Here is a 23163-nt window from a genome sequence, read left to right as displayed (position 1 = left end):
ATTTACTTTGATTACAAACATTGGAATAAAACAAGCTTGGGTTCTGATGGGGTGAGACAGTCGAACTATGCTCATGAGGGATTTCTAATCAATATTCTTCAAGAGTCCAAAAAGGGATGTTGCAACTGCTGATTGGCCCTTTAATGCAATAACCTTAATCTGTTTACCTGCACTGGTGCCTTTGAATGACTCAGAGGTCATTGCCATGACGACGATTACAGTAACATCACACCGGGAGCCCGCAACGCCACTCTCCAAAGTCCCTTCTCCTCCAATTTACCACTGAGAGTAATGACTTGGTTTAATACATGGAGGCAATGAAGGAGGATAGAGAAAGAGGAGAGAGAGAGAATAATAAGAAGAGGAAGAATGGAAGGTTACTCCTGGAAAGGTTAGGACTGGGATGGTCTCATGTTTCAGTAGCCAGGAGAGAGGGTTGTTTCGTGGGGTCAATGGGCAGGTCAAAGCGAGTCTGGAAGTCTAAAAAGAGGCCCTGGCCCTGTAAGGCTCCCTTTTTCGCCCTCCTCCCCGGGACCCCGTCACCAGCCCACATCTGAAAGTGGTTACCCTCACACCTCTCCCGACAGGGTCACCAACAGGCCTAGAGAGATCGCAGAATCAAAGGAAATTGGGGAATCATTTGAAGTCGGGGGAGGAAGCTATTGTCATAAACCAGCGAGCTCTGGGGTTCGAGTTTCACGCCGGGTGTTGGGCAAGAGGAAAAACGCAACGCCACAACACCCGTTGATAAGGAGTTAGAACACACGGCTCATTAGTCGCCTTTGACTGGCCATGAGCTGCCGCCGTATTTAAACACTGGTGATTGGCCAGACCCACTGTGATTTGCATTGCCTTTTCTCATTGGGTGTTTGGCAAGAGCCCTGTCAGTCTACGAACAAGTGCAGATCAGTCCCTCGTTAGTGTGTTGACCCGTTCAACAAGTTGAAATGGCACGAGAGGGAGAAACGCAAGGCAGTGGAGACAAACAGATAAAAGAAGAAAGTTAAAACGTTGCTAATCACAATGGCCGGATGCGAGTGTTTTATCAGAGTCTTTGCAAAAGGCCCAGTGTAACGGAGGTGGAATGCAGCGTAATGACTCGCCAGCGGCAGTTTGATGTGGCTAATAGAGAGGGGGGAAAGGGGTCTTGTGTGTTCGTGGATGTGTATGTTACGTAGAGATGCTAGTCTGCGGCTGTATTTGTTTGTGAAGTCAGAGGCAGGGCTTTCAGTTATTCGAGCAACACTCAAATTACTGAACTAAAACACTAAACTAAAATGCATTACCAAAAATGATCATTGGTCTCTCATTGGCCTAAGAATAAGGTCTCTAATGTAGACATACTAGGGGTTAAGACAGGTCCACAATCGGGGCCAAACGTCTAGATTGGGTTTACAGCCCCACTGCCTCCTGTGTGACTGTAGTGTGTCCATCAAGCATTTTACTGGGCACTCCACAGTGAGAAACATATTCCCCCATTTTATTGCCAGGTTAAGACTAGCTTTGCTATAGCGAGCGTTGGGTTCCTTTTGAAAGTGGCTTGGATTAGCTTGGGGGGGGGGATGATACAAATCGGTGAGTCAACTTTACGCTTTGAGTGTATAATCACTAAAGCCTCTCTAGTTAAATTTCTCATGAATGATGCATTGGTGTCGATGCCAGTCAACTCTGACCTCGTGACTAATTGACAAATGTTCGCAAGCAGATGTTGCGCCCCCTCCTCCAAATTGGGGTCGTTAGCGATTATGTGATCAACAACAGGCTAATACGCCAATTGTTGCTAGTCGCTGACGAAGTTATCCCTGGTGTTTACACTCCAGCTACAGTAAGCGTGGTCCATTTCACCTGGCCCTCTCAGGCTTTAGCGTTTCACTCTCTTTAGAGAACAGAAATGTACCGGCGCTGCATAAAAGGCCACCTGCTTTGCTCGATACGTAGTTAGCTCGTTAAACTAGCGTAATCAACCGGTGTCGGCGATCGATCCTTCGCCCCGACCAAGCAACCAACAAACAATAGATGTCTTGAGTCTACTGAACAAGTAAAATTCCTCCCACCCAGTGTTACGGTTTCACCGCCTTTCACAGAATTTGTATTTTATTTGTTGGGTTCAACGGCATGCGTTTGAAGGCCGTGCCACACACTCAAACAGACAGATTTGGATTTAAGCAGGCAGCAACGGACAGTGATAGTATACTGTCCTCCAACAAAAGCTCTTCTCTCTCTCTGTCTCTCTATCTCTCTGTCTCTCTCTCTCTGTGGCTCTGGCTCTGTCTCTCGCTCTCTCTGTTGGAAAAAGGCAATGGTTATCTCGCTATGAAGATGGAGGGATGAAGGAGAGGTGGAGAAGAGGGAAGAGAGGTTTGGTTAGAGGGGTTAGAAACTCAAATAAACGCTCTGCGTCACGGTGGATGCCGTAGGGGGGCGCCGTGTGTGTCATACCTGCCAGGCAGGTCCGTAGCGCGCTGACAAGAGCCATTAAAGTTTATAGGCGTGCGGCACAGCTGCTCGTCAAACTGACAGACAGACAGCCCACAGAGCCCCCCGGCCTGGCCCCGTGTGGGGACCCCCTCCCTGGCTATGGTGCAAGGCCAGGCTGGAGGCAGGGGGTCTCTGGGGGTAGTAGTGGGGTAGTGGAGGAGGAGGGGTAGTGGTGGAGAGATGACTGGGCTGCTAGGAACTGGAAGTGATCCACTGAAAACCACAAACACAGTAATGGGCACACATTCATGGAGCCTTGGCTTGTTCCTGTGAGGAACGAGAGAAAATAAGATCAAAACTAGACAGAAGGATGAGTGATAGGGACCGAACTCAGCAGTATTTGAATGGTTTAGCAGTGTGTCCCAGCTTTTTTTTAACGTGCTTTGAGTGTAAGGTCACTCTATTTGGTGGGCATCACTAAGGGCTCTCCGGTGGCCTGGCATAAGTGACGCCTAAATTGAACAAAGTGCTTTGTTGTCTGTACATGCAAGTGTGCACTGGACCAGCGCCAACCCCTGATCTTAGTACTGACAGACCCGCGCTCTGAGGCCTGTTTCCTCAAAAGGTGCCGGAGTTGCATGACAGACATCCATGTGCACCACTGCTGCTCAACTCAAGGGAGTAAATGATAGGACAACAGTATGTGTGAGTTTTTCAGTACCACAAAACATTATGTGATACTATACAGCAATGCAGGTTCGATTGAAGGGACCCATCCCAAGGTCTTGTCGTGTTCTGAAAGAAGATTAGACTATGTAAGGTTGTACTAAAGAGGCCAAGGGGCTAGAAAATGTTGCGTGTGAGTGAGTGAGAGTGTGAATGTTTGTGTGTGTGTGTGTGTGTGTGTGTGTACACATGCGTTCTTGCACACTTACTTGCTTGCGTGTGTGCGTTTGAGCGAGTGCGTGCTTGTGTGTGCGCCCGTGAGTGTGTACCCTTGTGTGTGTGTGTGTGTGTATGATGCAGCTTGTCGTGTCACAGCCGGATTAAAGTATCCCTCTCCTTAGACTGGCCTCTCCCGTCGCCCTCCTCACCCCCTCCCACCCTCTATTTGTTTTAATTAAAAGAAAACTTCCAGCCTTGGCCGAACGGGACCGACCGGCCATCCCTTTTTCCTCTCTCTCTCGTCTTCCTTCTTCTAATGTTTCAAGACTTTTTCTAGCTTCTCCTCCACTTTTCAGTTTTCGAGCAAGGTTATAATAGGGCAAAAAATACAGCTGCCTGCCTTTATTTATTTCGGTGTTTATACATAGAAGCATTTGGGGCTTTTGGGGGGGGGGGGGGGTTCTGCTCACAAGGTGAAAAAAAGCAGTACACACTGTGAGCCAGAGGGAAATGGAATCGTTCCGGATTGGAAAGGCAGCTTGGGGAATGCCCCCGTTTCCTCTCTCCTCTCCTTCATGGCTTCGTCTGACTCTCTATTCCCATAGTGTGTGTGTGTGTGTGTGTGTGTGTGTGTGTGTGTGTGTGTGTGTGTGTGTGTGTGTGTGTGTGTGTGTGTGTGCAAAGTGGGACCCAGCACAAAAGCACACATTGTAGCCTGTGGTGGAGAGTAGCTCCTTGAGTGGGAGGCTACAGTGCATCTGTGAGCCTATTGTTATTGCGTCCAAATGTTCTCCACCGCTGGGCTGGCTGGGTGATTCAACACTGGGCAGAAGTCCACAGTCAGAAGTAATCAAGTTATGATCTTCAGTTTTTTTCTGTTCTGCTATTGCCGTGTTGTATGTAACCTGTCACTCACTCCAGTGTGTGTGTGTGTGTGTCTCCCCAGTTGGATCCTATCCCTGAGGAGGTGATGCAGCAGAGGCCCAACCCCAACGCTGTTCACTCCATGGAGAAGGTGCTGGAGGCACACAGTGAGTGTCGCTCTACTCTACTCACACAGGAAATAGCCCCACTCTATCTGCTAGAACCACAGAATGATTCAGAGATTTGATTTGCCAGTGTGCATTTACCATCAAATCTCAACGATGGTCTTAGATCAGAAAAACAGCAGCACTCCGCCCTGGATGACTGAAGTTGTTTGACCCCTGGTGTACTTTCTCTATGTTATTATCATGATCCTTTAACCTTTCACCTTTGTCCTGTCCTGTAGGTAAAAACTGGCGCTCTCTGCAGCGCGGGGCCTCCACGCTGGGCTACTCTCTGAGCGAGGCTTGCCGGTGTGAGTCGGAGGAGGCTGAGACCGTCACCGCCATGGCCTCCCTCTCTGTGGCCAACAAGCAGAGGAAGTACGTCCCCTCGTGAGGCCTGCGTGTGTGTGTGTGTGTGTGTGTGTGTGTGTGTGTGTGTGTGTGTGTGTGTGTGTGTGTGTGTGTGTGTGTGTGTGTGTGTGTGTGTGTGTGTGTGTGTTTTACGCCGAAGGTCACATCGACCAAAAGCTTAGCTCTTCAGTAAAATTGTTTTTTTAAATAACATTTTGATCCAAGCTAAATGTGCAAAGGTTTCTGATACTCACTAGTCTCACACCTTCCTGCAGTTGACATGTGTAGTGTGGAAGTGCAGCCTGTGACAGGTGTCATTGTCCCTTCTTTCTCCAGGAGCGAGGAGGAGCCTATGGAGGGCTGACCAAGCCCCCTTCACCATTCAGAGACACTCAAGTTCTCCAATTTAGGTCTCCCATTTAGTACTCAGCCAACCTCCATTTCAATTTGACCCACCCCTTGGCCCCACTCGCACCCTGTCTAGGAGGCGCATCAGCCCCGGGGGACAGGGGGCAACGTATAAAACGACTTGGTATGAAACGGAAATGGAAGACGTCACTATCTCACTCGCCCAGAATGGACGGACTAAAACGCCCCCGATGTGGTTCCGTCTCTACGTGGGGAGGCAGAACACAAGGAGCCCCGGGTTGCCAGGTCTTGTCAGGTCTTTACTCCAGGACGGGTGGGATCTAAGGTGACTTTAAATCATCCCACGCTGGCAACATTGAGTGTCTGTGATTTTTTTGGGGGGGAACAGACACACTCGCTACGTTCGAAGTACTGCTCCAGACGCAGAATTTCTCATTCAGCCATCTCCTTTCGTTTTTCTCTTTCTGTCATTTTTTCCTTTTTCCTCTTCCGTTCAGGAGAAACAGCAACCGAGCCCTGTGATGTAATTACTTCTTTGTTTACGAATGTTTGATTGTTACCATTCATGAAAGACTTTGAGAAAGGAGAGATGTCGACAGGGTTTGCTGATATTTCTTGGCACATTTTCCGATTGGCAAAAGCAGGCGTTTTTTTTTTTTTTTACAGAAGAGGAAAGGTATAAAGCGAGGAAAAGAGAAGGAGAACCCGATGGACAGGTGACCTGGGGCCTTGTTTATCAAAGGTGCGTGCGCACAAAAAAAAGTCTCAACCTTGCGTGCGCCAGTTTTCCCGCAAAGGTTAGTGGTTATCAATTTTGAACTTGATGGGAAAGTGTGCGTATATCCACTGAAATCTCAGACCATGCGCACGCACAACTTCTAGTGGTTGATCAACCGTATTGCAAGTAAATATTGTTATTTTGGAGGAAATGTAGGTGTTTGATGCACGGGAATTATAATAATGGTAGGCTGATAAAAACATAAAAATGTATATGCCTATTGATAAAACAGATGCATTTGCCGTTGGTAAGGAGATCACATAGCAGCATGTCGCTTAATATATTTATTTAACTTTTATTATATGGGCCTAAATCAATCATATTGCAGGACATGTCTCTCCTTTTCTGACATGACTGGTTCATTTCCGCTACACAACAAATATTACGCTACCATTTATCCATCTCTCATTCAATAGCCAAGCATGCTCGAAAGTAAATAGACCAGTAGTGTAACGGCGTTCCTCCTCCTCTTCATCCGAAGAGGAGGAGCAGGGATTGAACCAAAATGCAGCTTCTTGATATGACATGATTTATTAAATGAAAGACGAAAAAACACGAAAACACTTTAACAAACTACAAAAGAACAAACGACGTAGACGCACCTGAACATATGAACTTACATGACACGAAGAACGCATGAAACAGGAACAGACTACATAAACCGAACAAACAAACCGAAACAGTCCCATGTGGCGTAACTTACATAGACACTGACACAGGAGACAACCACCCACATACAAACAGTGTGAAAACACCTACCTTAATATGGCTCTCAATCAGAGGAAATGAAAACCACCTGCCTCTAATTGAGAGCCATATCAGGTCACCCTTAACAAACATAGAAACACATAACATAGACTACCCACCCAAACTCATGCCCTGACCGTCAAACACATACAAAATAACAGAAAACCGGTCAGGAACGTGACAAGTAGTCTATGACAGTATAGGTAGGCTAAAGTATCCTTGTGCGATAGGAGCGCGACATCATAGCCTATTTAATCTCAGAGTCTATGCCAAAGCAGGAAACATTAACACGATCATGTATTGATGAACAAAATATTGAACAACAATTCGTCTTTTGCATAGAAGTCTGGGCTCTAAGCAGCATTTACTTTTCAATTGTTCAATAGACAGTCAATCTTGCCGAATACATGGCCAGTGTTTGGCACTCTCTATAGTTTAAAAAAGTCACTGCAAAAGATGACTACATTCTGCCCACACCTCTACAGAAATGTGATCACATTTACCCTTGCACTTTCTTTTTAGTGACTATCATGGCCCAGTTCCAATATCTCCAAATTATACAGCAAATGAGGGTGTTTTTGTTACCATAAAAGGTGAATGGAGGGCGTTTTTCCAGGCAGGGTGGTAACGCTCGTTCACGAGTGCACAAATATAGTATGGCTCTGATTTAATCAATGAAAACATGCGTATAGGTTGCGAGCAACAGTTTGATAAATCCCAATCATTTGTTCTGCACACAAATCCTAGAATGTCCACGTACGGCAAAATTTTGTAAGAAATGTACGCAGCGGTTGATAAATGAGGCCCCAGGTCTTCTGGTTTGAGATGACCGACTGTAAAAAGACTGAGTTTTGTGCCTTTCTAGTTCCTGCCTGGCGGATTTCCCGATGAACTCAAGACGAAGAGCTTTGCCTTAAATTTGTTTTGGAGGGAGAGAGGTGCCCTCCTCTCGCTCTCACGTCTCATCGCCTTTTGTGGTAGTGAGACTGGCAATGCCGATACGATGGCACATAGACTGGAAGCCCTTGGCATGTTTACCCTGACTTCCCTGTAGCCTTCTGTCCCACCCTGATCCATTTGACCTTGTTGTCGGTGCTTGACTTGGGAAGGAGCTCACCGCAGCTGACTACCGGCACACAAAATCCAAGTCGTACACTACTTGTTGTAACCCCTTTACTATCGTTTCGAAGGTAGTTGCCGTGCTACACAGGGACTAACACGGTCGAGTCTTTTTCAGTGGAACGAGAGCCTTCAATGCTTGAAACATCAGCCAACGATGTAGCGATCGTCTGGTATGTAAACCCTTTACCAAATACACGCCACCTCTACGAAAGAGTTAGCTAGCATGCACTGTAGTCTGTACTAGAGAGATTTGCCATTTTAAACTAGAATGCTGTTCAAAAATAGTTGTAGTAAGACAAGAAATTATGCCAAAGCGTGACGTTGCTATCAGCTCAATAGCCTGGTGCCACGTAGTATTGTAACCACATAGGACAGATATTGCTATCATGATTTTACGTTCAAAATTGTTCTCTGTGAGGGAATTATAACAGTTGACCAATTTCTGTCTTTACACACCTCACCCTTCAAAACGTTGTGATGTCACAATGTTCAGATGCTCTTACCTTCATTTAGGGGCTCTACCCACAATTTGCCGTTCTTTTTTTGCTTTGTTCACAGAGATAAACAACCACAAAGCTCATGAGTCTTTGTGTTACCATGGTGACAGAGCAGTTAGACAGACGTGTACCCACCTTCGTGAGTTTACAGAGGGGAGCAAGTGGCACCCATATTCTCTGACATTCGGTCCACGCTCCTTGTTAGACACAGCTGCTCCCCAAGTGTCAGGTGCTACTGAGTGTGTGTGTGTGTGTCACATGTCACAATCCAGTAAACAAACCCTTTATACATTGACACAGTCATCATAGCTACTGCTAGGTGTGTGTTTTTAGGCACAGGAAAGGGTTTTTAACCTTGTGTGTGTGAGACACATTAAATAACCGTGTCTCTAACTACATACATTTGACTTAGTTCACAAACACCTATAGCTCAGAATACAGAGAATGAATGAAAGTAGTGATCTGAATACGGTATATTGAACCCCCCCCCAACTCATGTTTCGCCTCTTGGCAACTACCTTCTACGTTGTTTCATTGACGTCATAATCCCTTTTTTTCTACTTTTGGTAAACGAGGAAGAACTGAGAAGATTCTGCGTGGATCTTTCTTCTGGATGTTTCCACCACGGTTGTTTTGATGACTCCTCCATCCGTGTTGTTTTTACCCATCTTTGTCTCTTCTCTTGTTTCCGTTTTGTCCCCGTTGTCTTAAGCAGTGGGCTCCAGTGTCTTTGGTTGTTCTACTTTTGAGTTGTTTTCCTGTCATTTTGTATTCTTTTGAGTTCTTTCTCTCTCTTACACTTTGTACAGTTCCTTTTCACGGTGAAACGTTCTGGGGTTGTGTGCAAATATTTCTACTTTGTATAACGATTCCAACAGTTGTGTATTTACTATGCTGGGTGTTCATGGTAGATTTATATATGACAACACATCTATAAGTATATTATATCTTCTAAGAAATTACAATCTTGTTTTGGGGAAAAGAGAATTTGAATTGCAAAGTCATATGCTCATGTTTCATTACCCGGTCTGGTTCGGCCCTTCCTGGTGTCGCCGAGGGCACTGTTCATTATTCCTGGCTGCCATTGGCTGAGGGTTCAGTACAGTAGCATCCCATTTGGTGTCTGTTTCTCTACAGTATACACCACTGACCTAGGCTCTATTACTACTTCCTGACACTACATAGAGGAGTAGAAAGGCTGTTCCCAAACAAAGGGAAAGGACAAGTCGCTTGTCTCTTATATTGAATTTCCTTCTCCATTAAAACAATGTGACAACCCACCCATGTAAACATGGGGTTACAGTGGAATTTCACACTCTTACATAGGTAACCCTTTCTGACCTGCAACCAAACACTCTAGCTGTGTTTTGTAAAACCTTCTGTATACTATCTAAGGATTTGTAATTCAGAAGCAGTAGCGGAGCTTGGATAAAATCACTGGGGAAGCCAAGCCAGTAAAAAAAGCCATATTGCAACTTATGTGTTGTGATAATTGCGTGGTTTGCTCTATAACCCGTTAGTTCATATGCCTTGCCACCGTGATGTATACAGGCCTAAAGGCCGAGACAATAAGGAGACACGGTGGCAGAATAAATTCAACCACAGCTTTGTTTCACCACCAAACTGGGGAGCAGCATATATCCAGTGGAACATCTATCCACAAAGTATATTGTAACAAACAGTTACATGACCTACAGCATGGTCAATCAAGTTAATGTTTCTGACATTTTTTGGACTACTAAACAACTTGATTTAGGACACCGGAGAGTTACCGCAAACCGCAAAGAAAACAGGAGCTGCCTCCACTATTCCAGCACCATTTCAACATGATCAAATCACTGATGCTTAGTCTAATACAGTGACAACTAAAATATTCCAAAAGCCATTCAGTCCAATCAACGTAAGCTAAATAGGATGTGCCTGTCCATAGTACTGATTTCTCTGTGTGTGTGCAATGAAGTAGAAAAAACATGTTGACTCACCCTACTTGTAAAGTAACGCCAATGCCATCCCCCTCTCTTGCCGAAACGGTTTATGACTCTGTCATACAGTACACGTTTTTAGTTTTTGTTGTCCTAGGCTACCTGGCTAAAATGCTTTGTCGCTAGCTTAACTTCCTTTCATGGGCAACAATTAGCCAGCTAATTAACATTCACCAACTACATCTAGCTACATATTGAACTTCTATCCTCTCAGACCAGAGGCACAAATGTATGAATTTACGGTTAGAACCGACTTGCCGTTAAAATCATTGGCCAGTATGGATAATTAAGTAAAACCACAAGTCCAAATCCCTATCTCCGTCCATGACTCATTTAGTAAAGGGACAATTTTAGCTAGCCACCAAAGGACAAAAACACAACGAGATGCAACAATTCAATCTTTTTTCTGTCAATGACAGTTGACTTTATTTGAAGTGATTAGTGTGAAGCCAAATCCAAACTGACTTCCCATAACACTTTTTTTTGGTGTGCCAGGACCATTCACAGTTGAACTCGCTCAGTTTAGCTCAAGGCTGATTGGCTGTTATTGTATATAACAAATATCAAGGAAGGCAAATGCTCCCTGGCTTCCCTTGCATTCAATGCTATGGGCAGCAACGATATCATACTCTTTTTGACCAGACAGCATCAGATAGATGGCCTACACATACAGAGACAGAACGGCACTGTTTTTGCTCGCTTGGATGCTTTCTCCGGTGAGATACATTCAGCCTCTTGCGAATTGAAGGAAAATGATGAAACACAGAGAGACGAAAGATACATTATTTTATATGTTATTTTTCTTCCATTTTGGGGGAAGCCTGGCTTCCCTTTGCATCCATGAATACATGCCACTGTTCCCGAAGGGCCTGTCTTGGAATGACATGATAATTACACAAGAGTTTCCCTATAATGATTAATCACCATAAGCCCAGGTGTCATAGTTAACCCATCAAAAGTCCCCCCCCCCCCCCCTCTCCCTTTGACCTCATCCAGCCCAAACTGCTCCTCTCTGACGGCTGTAGCAGACGACTAGTGAGGTCAAGGGTCACCTCAATGGATCCAGTCTCAGCCAAGAGGGTGGAGTATGAATTGATAGTCGAGTCTGCGTCACAGTTGTGGTTGTTGTTATTGTATTGGGGCACAATAGTAACCGATCATCCAGAGCTCCCCCAGAATGCTCAGTGCACCAGCCTGAGCAATTGGCAGTTATGGTTTAGTCACTTGTATTCAAGCAATCTTTCTCAAAGGGACTTTATACTATCTGGTTATCATAGTGTCCAGATAGTCAATTTGAACATTCTCGTGCTCTACAGACATTCCATTTGTTTTGTTTTTCTTTGTTTTATTATTTTTTTATTTTTCTCCTGTTTTTTTCTCCTCTTCTCACAAAAGGCCTGAGGATTGTCTGTCGTTTATTTAAAGGGCCTGGTTGCCGGATTCTGCGCCATTCCTCTTCCACCACCTCTAACTTTCTCTGCATGGTTTTGTGTGTCCGCATGCCTGTCTCTGTCCCTGTAACTTATCTGCACAAGACAAAAAGCACTGAATGGACAGAAGTACGTTTTTATCACAGCGTCGGGATTCGGGAGCGAAGCATGACGCAAGAACTTGTTTTTTTGCAACCTATTTTTCTTTCCCCCCGCAATTGACGATGAGGAAGAACGGCACTCCATGTTGGTCTGACAGATGTGCTTTTTACATGTAAAAAAAAAAAAAAAGATCAACAACAAACTGAACGACTTAATATTTTACAACATCTTGATCTAGCACTTGTGACATACAGACAATAGATTTGACTGTATTTGTGCACAAAAACTGTTTGAGGGAAACTAAACGACAGGAGACAACAGGAGAGACCAACTTATTATATCATTTGAAGTTGGTACGGGGAGACGTTTTGTTTTCGAGGCATCTGGAGATATCAAAGGGCTCTGTTCAGATGAATGGCCTATTTTGTCGTCATTCCACTTCAGCCAGTAATATCTGTGACCACTGTGGTAAGAAAAAGAACAGTTATAGGTTTACAGAATGTATGAAATGCATTATGTTTTTATATTGTTTTCTTTTGACTCTTGTTCTCTCCATTGTTACAGAATAGTACTTTTTTCCCGGGACCTTAGCTCTAACATTTTCTCTTTGACATCTACACTATAAAGTAAAATGTTTTGGAAAAACCACTATGCCTTGTTGTTTTTTATCCTAGGGGCTATGGTCAGATGAGTGGTTGAACAAAAAGGAAAAAGTCTAAATGACTGTCATGCAAACTCGAGGCCCATCTTGAATCATACATGAATCACACACCCAGATACTGACAAACTTCAGGACATACATTGTTTCGTTGAAATGAAAGGCGTCAAATGAGTTAACACAAAGTGCCTTCATAAACGCCATGAAACATCTGTGTTGCTGAGTGCTTGGCATTTAGAGTGTCTTAGCCGCTCTGATGTTGCGGTCAGCTTTCTGTAAATAATAGTAATTCGATGCTTGCTTACATTTGTTCTATTTCACACATGTACAAGTGTATTTCACACATGTACAAGTGTATATCATACACGTGGGAATTGGAAATGAGTTTTTTGCATATCCCACTCCCCCCTAAGACATCCTCATCAGCCATTATTGACGGTAACCCTGGAGCAAATTGGGTTAAGTGCCTTGCACAAGGGCACATCAGCAGATCTTTCACCAAGTCAGCTAAGGGATTTGAACCAGCGACCTTTTTGGTTACTGGCCCAACCCTCTCATCCCAATCCACACTTCAGCCAAAAGATGAAAACTAGTCGACAATATGTGAGTATTTACAGAATTGTTCTGCAACCGCAACTAAACATTGATGTTTGAATAAAGGAATAACTTCTTTCGTTCCCTAAATCCCAGATCCGGGAGGGAAGGATTAATGAAACAAGAAGCCAATAATCTCTTTTTCACTTACCTAATCCCTTACAGATCAGTGACTAAGGTCAGAAGGAAGGATGAATCTACACTATTGGAACGGGCACCAGACCTGTACAGTAAGTATTTAGTATTCCGAAGAGAGAAGCCTCCTTGACCGTACTGCCATGTACGGTAGCAGTAGAGGCTTAATGCGTCTGCATGCTTCCCAGCCAAAACAGTTCCCGAAGAGTTTGTGCAATATATTATGATTACATTTTGTGACGTTTTTGTTCGTTTTGGACTTCGGTAAGGTTTTTTGTTTCAGCTGTTCCGGCACACAACATTTTTTTGCTGAGACAAGATGAAGTTTACACCCCTTCATTGGTGGCTGATCAACAGTAGGGATTCGTCAATGAAGTCTTTGTTGTCATTCAATGGAGGCAACTCGTTTTCATGCGAATGTGTTCATTAAGAAATACTGCACCAAACAACCTAGATGTAAAATTGACCAAAAACTGCAAAATGAATGACAGATTTCTTGAGGTATTCTGTATTAATTCGGACTATATTGAGGAAGTGTATACTTTCTACGGCGTCTCAAAATGGAAAAACAGTACAATTGCCACTTTTTTCTCATTTTTCAAGTGAAGGTCCTAGGCGCCAGCCGAACTTTAGCATGCGGACACCTTTAGGTCTTCGGCTTCACAGTAGCCACAAGCAGGCTTAGCCACCCATTTGGAAGGGCCAAAGGTCAACCCCAGTGTCCAAATAAACACAAGTGAGTCTGTGTTTGGAGGAAGTTGGGGGGGAACATTTAAAAAAACACTCCAAACTAAAACAGAACCAGGCCTGCCACTGGTCAGTCAAATAAACACAGGGAGAGAGTAAAAGTCCCAATGCTGAGCGCTCTTCTTCAGTCGTCCCCTGCCTATACACAAACAACGACGCTGGTGTCGTCACTGTGAAGGTGGTGTTTCAATATTCATAAATCAATGGAGTTGGAGCACGGTGCTGTGGCTAAGGCAAAGAGACCTGGACACATCTCGAGCACCTCTATAGGAGCAGAGAGAACTGAGACACGAGTGCCAATATTGACTGTCTCACGCGATGTGAAAGAGACCTGTCAGGAGGCTCCGCGACGCCACGAGACTAAGAAAGACGACATTAAATCGAAAGAATGCACTCGTTTTTAGGGGTCCTGGAGCCCTGGGACAAAGTAGCGACTGGCCGCACTCCCAGCACGTAGACCAGCCGTCTCACTGCGAACTCCAGACGTCCCGTTGACGACTCCGTTTCATCCCACACCGCAGGCGGCTGACCTCTGCGCGCCCTGAGGGTCAAAGAAGGGCCGGGGCTTTCCCCTTTGAGTTACGACACGTCTTGGAACCTAATATGGCCAGCCCACAAAATCCAAAATGGCAGCTTCTATCCTACAACAAAACTCCCCAGAACAACCCCCAAAGGCAGGGCTGCTGGTTTCGCAGAAAACCCCCGGCTATTTTCTGTTTAATCCCACAATGACAGTTCGGTCTGTGGTTATCACTCCCTGTTCCTCTCTATGTCTCGCTCTCTCTCTCTCTTCACCCATCCTCCTGCCTCCCAGCATCAGTTGGCGCTGTCATTACCAGCTCCCATATTAGAAAAGGCCTCGTCCCTGAACGTAGCTCATCCTCCAGTATTCTTTTTAATTGCAGGCCTGAGTGGCCGTGGTGGCTATGGATAAGGACGAGGAAAGCTGGAGGATGACAAGCACCGAAAATGACAGATCACACTTATTGGAAACCCTAACCATGAGACCTACAGGCAATGAGGATCCCATATTTATGACGGGGCCCCGATAGTGAAATTTTTGTATCTTGCCCTTCACACACGCACACTGCTCCCCGTGGGACAATAAGGAAGGATTTGTTATATAAGTTATATGGTGCGTCAGGCCAGAGGCACAGAAGGGATGAGCCTCCAGGTCACAGTGACTGTGGGAAGATGGACCTACTATTGCAGCACTCTCTCACACGCACATTGCTCCTCTACTTTTGGATGGAACAGGGTTTTATGGTGTCCTGTGTGGCTCAGTTGATAGAGCATGGTGCTTGCAACACCAGGGTTGTGGGTTCGATTCCCAAGGGGCATGAGTACAAAAATGTATGCACCCAATACTGTAAGTCACTAAAATGTAAAAAAATATATATAATGTGAGATGCTTTTCCAATGTTCATTCTCATAACCGGATGAAGCCATGCTTGTTTCCTGTTTTAGGATGAGGATTCCTTCAATGTCAATATCAGAGATTCTGCATTGAAAGTGCTTCTTAGTCTGTGAGCAGAAAACCAGCGTGTGTGTGTGTGTGTGTGTGTGTGTGTGTGTGTGTGTGTGTGTGTGTGTGTGTGTGTGTGTGTGTGTGCGTGTGCGTGTGCGTGTGCGTGCGAGCGAGCGCATACCTGTCTTTGTGCGTGTCCTCCTGCTTCCTCTCAGGGGCGGTTTAAAGGACCCACACAGAGGGAGTTGCCACCACTATTTCAACGTAATTTCCTGGCATAGTGAGGAAATATACACTACCGTTCAAAAGTTTGGGGCCACTTAGAAATGTCCTTGTTTTTTAAAGAAAAGCCCATTTTTTTGTCCATTAAAATAACATCAAATTTATCAGAAATACAGTGTAGACATTGTTAATGTTGTAAATGACTATTGGAGCTGGAAATGGCAGATTTTTAATGGAGTATCTACATAGGTGGACAGAGGCCCATTATCAGCAACCATCACTCCTGTGTTCCAATGGCACGCTGTGTTAGCTAATCCAACTTTATCATTTTAAAAGGCTAATTGATCATTAGAAAACCATTTTGCAATTATGTTAGCACAGCTGAAAACTGTTGTTCTGATTAAAGAAGCAATGAAACTGGCCTTAAGACTAGTTGAGTATCTGGAGCATCAGCATTTGTGGGTTTGATTACAGGCTCAAATGGCCAGAAACAAAGAACTGTCTTCTGAAACTCATCAGTCTATTCTTGTTCTGAGAAATAAAGGCTATTCCATTGTGAGAAATTGCCAAGAAACTGAAGATCTGGTACAACGCTGTGTACTACTCCCTTCACAGAACAGCGCAAACGAAAGATTAGCCAGCTGGTTCTGGAGCTGGATTTGTTATAAGCATTGATTTAGGGAAAACTTTCCCACAAATGGAAACCACTGGGCTATCTTTGACTTCACCATCTATTTTTATAAATTGCGGCCACGAATCCCCCATGGAAATAGTTAGAAAGATTAAGATGAAGCTCCGGTAATATGGATAACTATTGAAATATAGCCGATATGCGTTTTTTTACATTGTAATAGACATGGTGCAATATTTGGTAGACAGGCTGCTGGCAGGCTTCGGCTGTGGTACAGCAAAGTCAAGTCAGCCCTGTTCATGGTTTGCACAGGGGAAGTGAAATGCATGATACAAATTAAATGTAACTTTAAGTTTCTTGTTTTTTCTTTTGCAGGTGCCTTTTCATTATCTGAATAGTCACTTGTGGTTTCTAGCTGACGTTACACCAACCAAAGCAGTGGAGCGCATAGTAAAGCAAGACTTTTGTGGTCAAAACCATTCATCTTGGGGCGAAGGGGGGAGCGGGTTTGCAAAAATGCTATCGTATCACACAATTTTACCATTTATAAAATGATCAGATATATATATTTATATTATTTTTTTTACAGACTAGCTCAAATATGTGAAAATGTACAAATTTTCTGGTGCGTTTCATTTTCAGCACTGAAATGAAACGTAGGTTAAAAATAATGTCATATCATAGGAAATGACACCACATTCACAAGGACTTGCACAAAGTGGACTGTTCGTGTTTTTCACTTCAAACCCCACAATATCATACTTTGACAAAAACGATGACTTGTTTACTTAAATGGTGGTGCAACATCATGGGTAAGGTCTGGCCATTGTCTTTCAGCTCGAAAAAAGTGGATTTCTACTGGTGTTGGCATTTACCACTAGACTAAACACACAGCAAGAGAAGCAAACCCCACACTGTTTTTCAATACACAACACAGACCATCCGACTCCTAACATGGCCAATGGAAGTACACAGTACGGTGCATAGTTGCAATCCCTAAATTATTGAACGCAAAGGTTTCACACAAATTCCATTGTTTTAACCTCTCTCCACTATATATCCATGTAAAAATGCATATTCAATAATGCCATTATATGCCAGTCATAAAATGTAATTTAAAAAAAAGTTTTTCACTTGTTTTCCTTCAATCTTCCTGTTTGAGAGACTTCAGAAGTAGGCCACGGCGCTAAAGCCTTATTTTTCACATTAACTTTCCACACACACCTTCTAAAGGCACACACAGAGCCTACCTCAATTTATGCCTGTTGTGTTAGCCCAAATTATACAGGAAACATCCTCGATGAGTCCCTTCAAAAAATGGTGAGAGCAAAAGAAAGGAGGAGAGGAAAGGATTTACCCCCTCAGAGTAGTTTTCGTTTTAAAATGGCTATTTTAAAATGGCTCACATCATTGATGCTGCAATTCCCCCAGTCTGAAGTAATCTTGGAAAAGGAAAATATTACCACATGCATTTGTTACACACACACACACATCCAACACCCCCGCACCTCCCAAACTAGACAAAGTTATTGTGTGCTTTAACAACAGCTATACTGATGATCTGTAAGGAAGTGTCTCCCATTGCTTTTAAAGGTAGTAATTACTATGTTAAAGTCAAACCCGACTTTTGTAATTATGACAAACCTTTGAAAGTTGACTCCAAACTATTCAAACTGGTCATTTGCAGGTTTTCCCCAGTTGACCATTGAGCTGCTGCACATATTTCAGGTTCTACATTGTTATTGTAGATTGTACCTTTAAGGGTATGATGACACAATGCACGCTCGGGCCAAGATAAACTGGCCATTATTTCATTAATCAAAGAGGAGCATTGGGTGTGTTTCTTCTTCTCTATTTTTATTGCACTAGATGTTATCTGGATATAATCTCAAAAGGGTGCTATTCATCTTTCCTAATAAGAACGATGTCAGTGCAGCGTAGGAAATACGAGATCTAGTAGATGTACTTCACGTGCAGAACTGTGAAAGGGCTGAAGATCGGGAACATCAGTGGTTTCATTCTTGCTTGGAATGATGATAGAAGAATTTTAACATATCTTTACATCTTGGAGGAACAACTTTGATGGGAGTGGGGGCCACAAAAAAAACGGAACTCATGAGGGGCCGCAGTGACTCATAGGTCTACGAGCAAAACATGTTAGCGGTCCCCCTCGTGACAGCAAAGAGGAACATTTTAAGTTTAAACGTTTATTTCCTACAATTCTGCACATTTTGCCATGAGGCATAGAATTTTTTTTGCAGTTTTAAAGCAAGTTTTCTACAATTCGACACATTTCGCTATGGGGCGGAGACAAGATTTAGCAATTTTCGAACTAATTTCATGCAATTCTATTAATTTTGCCATGGGGCTATCCGGAATCAAGGTAAGACGCAGATGCAGACTGTCGAAGTAACAATGTTAACAGGGGCAGGCAAAGACAAGGCAGGCAGGGGTCGAAAATCCAGGGTAAGGCAAATGTACAGGTCGGCAGGTGGACTCAGGGTCAGGGACAGGCAGAGTTCAGTAATCCAGAGGTTGAACAAAGGTACAGGACGGCAGGCAGACTCAGGGTCAGGGACAGGCAGAGTGGTCAGGCGGGCGGGTACAGGGCCAGGACAGGCAAAGGTCAAAAACCAGGAGGACAAGAAAAGAGAGGCTGGGAAACGATAGGAGCTGACAGGAAACCACTGGTTAGCTTGAACGAACAAGACTAACTGGCAACAAACAGACAGAGAACACAGGTATAAATACACAGGGGATAATAGGGAAGATGGGAAACACCTGGAGGGGGGTGGAGACAAGCACAAGGACAGGTGAAACAGATCAGGGTGTGACAGGGGCAGAGAGAAACATTTGCTGTTTTACAGCTAATTTCCTGCTGTTCTACATATTTTGCCAAAGGGTGCAGGCAAATATTTGCCATTTTTAACGATAACTGATAACCCAGGTCGGTAATTAGTCCGTGGGCCAGCTGCACCTCAAAAATGTTCCTAGTTTAAATCGATACAGGAAAAATACAGTTACATATCGTTATATTATTTTTGGATGATATTATATCGATATGTATATATCCCTGTTTTACATCATCTCTAGTAGAATACTTTTAGCTTATTTCATTCTTTTAACCAGTTACCACCAGAGGAGGACACACACATTAATGTTTTAGACTGCATTCTTCCTTATTAACCATTTAGTAGTATGATCCTGAATCGGAGAACAAACACTGTAAGAGATGAGTAGTCACTGTGAAGGACATAACTGGTGAAAGCATGTAAGGAGAGAGGGAGTTAGTGTAAACAGAGAGAGAGAGAGAGGCAGGAGAAAAGGTAAGAGTGAGTGATTGCGTGGGCTCCTGTGGTAGCCTGACCTGTGCTGACCCCAGGGTTGGCCCCTGTGCTAATGAAGAGGAACATGTCAGAGTGTGGGGCTGGGCCCGGGGCCAGATCATGTTTCGGCCATATAGGTGACCGGGATCAGCGCCTTCTGTTTCGTCTGTTACAAATCACATGGGCTGGACAGACAAGTCCAGCTCTGACCATTGACAGAGACTGCAGTGAGGCACAACACCTAAGGTGGAGTATATACTGTACACCGAGTACACAAAACATTAGGAACACCTTCCTAATCTTGTTGGATGCATTTGCTGTTTGTTTTGGTTGTGTTTCAGATAATTATGTGCCCAATAGAAATTAATGGTTAATCATGTATAATGTAGTGTCAAAATGACAAGACATTATCCCCTAAAATGGGGGGAGACTATGTACAAAAAGTGCTGTAATTTCGAAACGATTCACCCAATATGGAAGAAAATACCCTCTAATTAAAGCTGACAGTCTCCACTTCAACCTCACAGTCGTTGTATCAGAGCAAAAACAACAAACAAATTGTCACTGTCCCAACACTTTTAGTGCTCACTCTAGGTGGAATTCAGGGGATGGGATATGTTCGCCACCATTTTATGATTTTCTTTCAACTTTCTCTAATTTTTTTTATTCAATTCTGTGAGAGTAACCAGATGGCCCAGGTGTCTAAAAGAAACCACACTATTAAAACCACTTCAAAGACCGACACACACACACACACACCAAGCTACCAGGCTGGGGCCTTGAATTTTAAGGCCAGTTCAGTTGGGTGGGTTATTTCCCCCATGCCTGCCTGGCTTGTCCTGGCATTCCTCCACCACTGCCTTTTTACAGCCATCTTTACAACCACTTTAGTGTTCTTAACCCATTTTGTTGTCCAGTTTAATTTCTCCCCTCGGAGAGTCAGCGGAAATCTCCCTGTGGTGGAGTGAGGGGAAGGGAGAGGGAGGGGTGAAGAGGGGGAGGTTTGGCACTCCAAAGGATGAAGGGGAGAGATGGCTTTGGGGAGACAGGGACAGAATGGGATGGGACATACATGTGCACACGTGTGCACACGCACAAACAGACACATACATAAACACACCTGTAATGCTATATCGGCTCCTCCACTGCAGAGTATGGTCCAAGAAAGAGAGAGGAATGGGGGGAAGATGGAGGATGGTTAGTGATCCAGTGTTTGGAGCTCCCTCCCTGGTCATCTCATCCAGCCATCTCTACGGACTCCTCTGTGCCCAAAGCCCAGTTTCCAGTACCTCATCACTTTTTCCGTTGCTCTGCCAATTAACAGGATAAGAGAGGGATTTAGCTGCTGAAGACTTTTTTCTGTTGGGATGTTTATGTACAACGTAAGCAAGCCCCACCTGGCTAAAACACTGCGATACACACACACACACACACAGCCTTTCACACTATCGTGCCGACCTCAAAACTCTGATCTGTCTTACAATGGGTGAAGTGACACTGACCTCACACACACACATACTTTGTCAGCCTGCCTTCTACCGATATGAGCACTACTGCCAAAGCACTGACACATCGCCTTAATGGCATAACAGTTGTCACAACATACCACCATGGTAGAGACAATCACCCGTCATGATACACAACACTTTCGTAACAGATCACCCAGACAAGACATGATGGTATCAACTCAACTCAGCTGCCAATGTTATTACTCATTTAGGTCATGTAATAACATTCTCATGACACCGTTATCACGTGGTAAAGTGCTAATATCAAAGTTAAGGATAGAAGCTCCTCATGCTAAGGGCCATCTGCAATGCCGAGTGCACACTAGACTATAAACATGGCCACAGTGCATATCATTCGCTGGCTTCATCCAGGTCCCGTATCTGTTTCTGCCACGTCATCCGGTCCTTCAGCTCTCCGGGACTCCAGAGTAGATTTCCGAGGGGGTTGCCAAACCACCGCTCCCCATACACGAGGAGCCGTTCCTGGGCTGGACCTTGGCCCGCCAGCCCCCCCCCCAAGTCCCTGGTCGGATGATGAGGGCCCTCTTTGTAGGGGATCAAAGTATTACAGATCCTGATTAAAGACGGAGGGGAGGAGAGGAGAGGGGGAGAAGGGAGGGCGGAGGACAGAAACTCTGTCTATTCACTTTTGTCCGGGAGCTTGGAGAGAAGGTTTGGTGGGGCCGGGCGGTGCGGTCTGTTTTTTTGAGTAGCGTCCCTGGAATTCTGGAATTCCATGAGGTGGACTGGAGTGTGTAGCGGTCCTATCCGGACTGATTCCTGGAAGGCTCTGGTAAACATTGTGGCTGGCAGGAATATTTGGCACCTGCTCGGCACGGCATCGAATTAAGAGGGCGAACAACGACAATGACGTAGTGATTTCAAATGGTGTTGATGTTATTCACACTAATCAGGATCTACTTAAGTAGGAATAATAAACAGTAGAGTTTTAGACTGTGTGGGTGCCCACATGTCGAATGGTGCCTGGTAGGGTTAGTCAGTGGACTGTAGGCCCAACCTTGTAGCAGGTGCACCGAATGCTGTCCTCTCCACTCACATATTAATGAAATGCACACGCAAAATGACTACAACTAAATACTTTTACTAATAATGACAATTCGAATACAATTCCTCGTCACCGTCGTCATAGCAGAACTTTACGCCCCACTTGTTTTGTTTTTCAAAGCTGAAGCCAATTTTAAAAGCCTAAAACCCCAAAACAGCAAGCAATGCAGGAGTAGAAGCACAAATCTGCACTTGCTTTCCTCTCTAGGGTACTCGGGAACAACGGTACAGCGAAAGCTTATCATTAGGGAGTGAACGTTATTTGTAATAAGGGTTACATGGAGAAAATTGGACCTCTCTGATATTAAAATGGATGGTCCTCCCTTCAGCAAAATATGTTTAACCTTCCCTGAAAGCTTTTTTAAAAAGTGACCCTCCCCTATATCCAAAATAATAGCCTAATTAAAACATCAAATGGATAGCTGTAGCGCTCGTCGTCGGTGGAAGGAAGAGTGGACCAAAGCGCAGCGTGGAAAGTGTTCATGATATTTATTTACAAGAAACACTCCAACAAAAAGAACAAATCCAAAAACGAAAAGTTCCGTCAGTGTCACGACTTCGACCGAGGCAGGCTCTCCTTCCCGTTCGGGTGGCGTTCGGCGGTCGTCGTCACCGGCCTATTAGCTGCCACTGATCCTTTTCTCCCCCTCCCTATGTGTTTATTGGGCGCACCTGTTTTGTATGAGGGTTAATTAGTTGGGCTTATTTAATCAGCCGGCATACAGGTTTCTTTGTGCGGGATTGTTTGTTTGTAAGTGGTGGTGTTTGTTCCGTGCATCGTGTTTGCTGTACTGTTTTGTATTCCCCGTGTCTGGGGTTGTTTAAGTGGTCACCCAGTGTGTTAGTTGGGTGGCCTAGTTTTCTGCATGTTCATTAAAGAACATTTGGTTATTGCACCTGCTGTTGCCTGCGCTTGACTTCCACTCCGACACCCAGGCCTTACAGAATCCCGCACCTCAAAAGAAATATGGAGTCAGCAGGAGCAGCGGCCAACCCTCTCCCATCAATGGAGGAACAGGTGTTCCATCACACCACGGTTATCCACCGTATTGGATCAGCGATGGAGTCAATAATGGAACGTATGGATCGATGGGAGAGGA

The 23163-nt window shown here is 44.5% G+C and overlaps 1 protein-coding gene across 6 annotated transcripts in view; it reads left to right on the top strand.

Moving 5' to 3' along the window:
- The window catches only part of LOC129821382 (histone deacetylase 4-like), a 268758-nt gene extending 256401 nt beyond the window's left edge, over positions 1-12357 (top strand). For all 6 annotated transcript variants that reach the window (XM_055879007.1, XM_055879008.1, XM_055879006.1 and 3 more), the window contains 3 exons: positions 4250-4334; positions 4574-4709; positions 5019-12357. In XM_055879007.1, the coding sequence (XP_055734982.1) occupies positions 4250-4334; positions 4574-4709; positions 5019-5046 (249 nt within the window). In that variant the 3' untranslated portion in view covers positions 5047-12357. The remainder of the gene's footprint in view (positions 1-4249; positions 4335-4573; positions 4710-5018) is intronic.
- The last annotated feature ends 10806 nt before the right edge of the window (positions 12358-23163 follow it).

The sequence above is a fragment of the Salvelinus fontinalis genome, chromosome 23 (assembly GCF_029448725.1).
Source record: "Salvelinus fontinalis isolate EN_2023a chromosome 23, ASM2944872v1, whole genome shotgun sequence".
Classification (NCBI taxonomy): Eukaryota; Metazoa; Chordata; class Actinopteri; order Salmoniformes; family Salmonidae; genus Salvelinus; species Salvelinus fontinalis.
The sequence above is the reverse complement of the archived record's forward strand: the minus strand, read 5'-3'. Positions and strand labels throughout refer to the sequence as shown.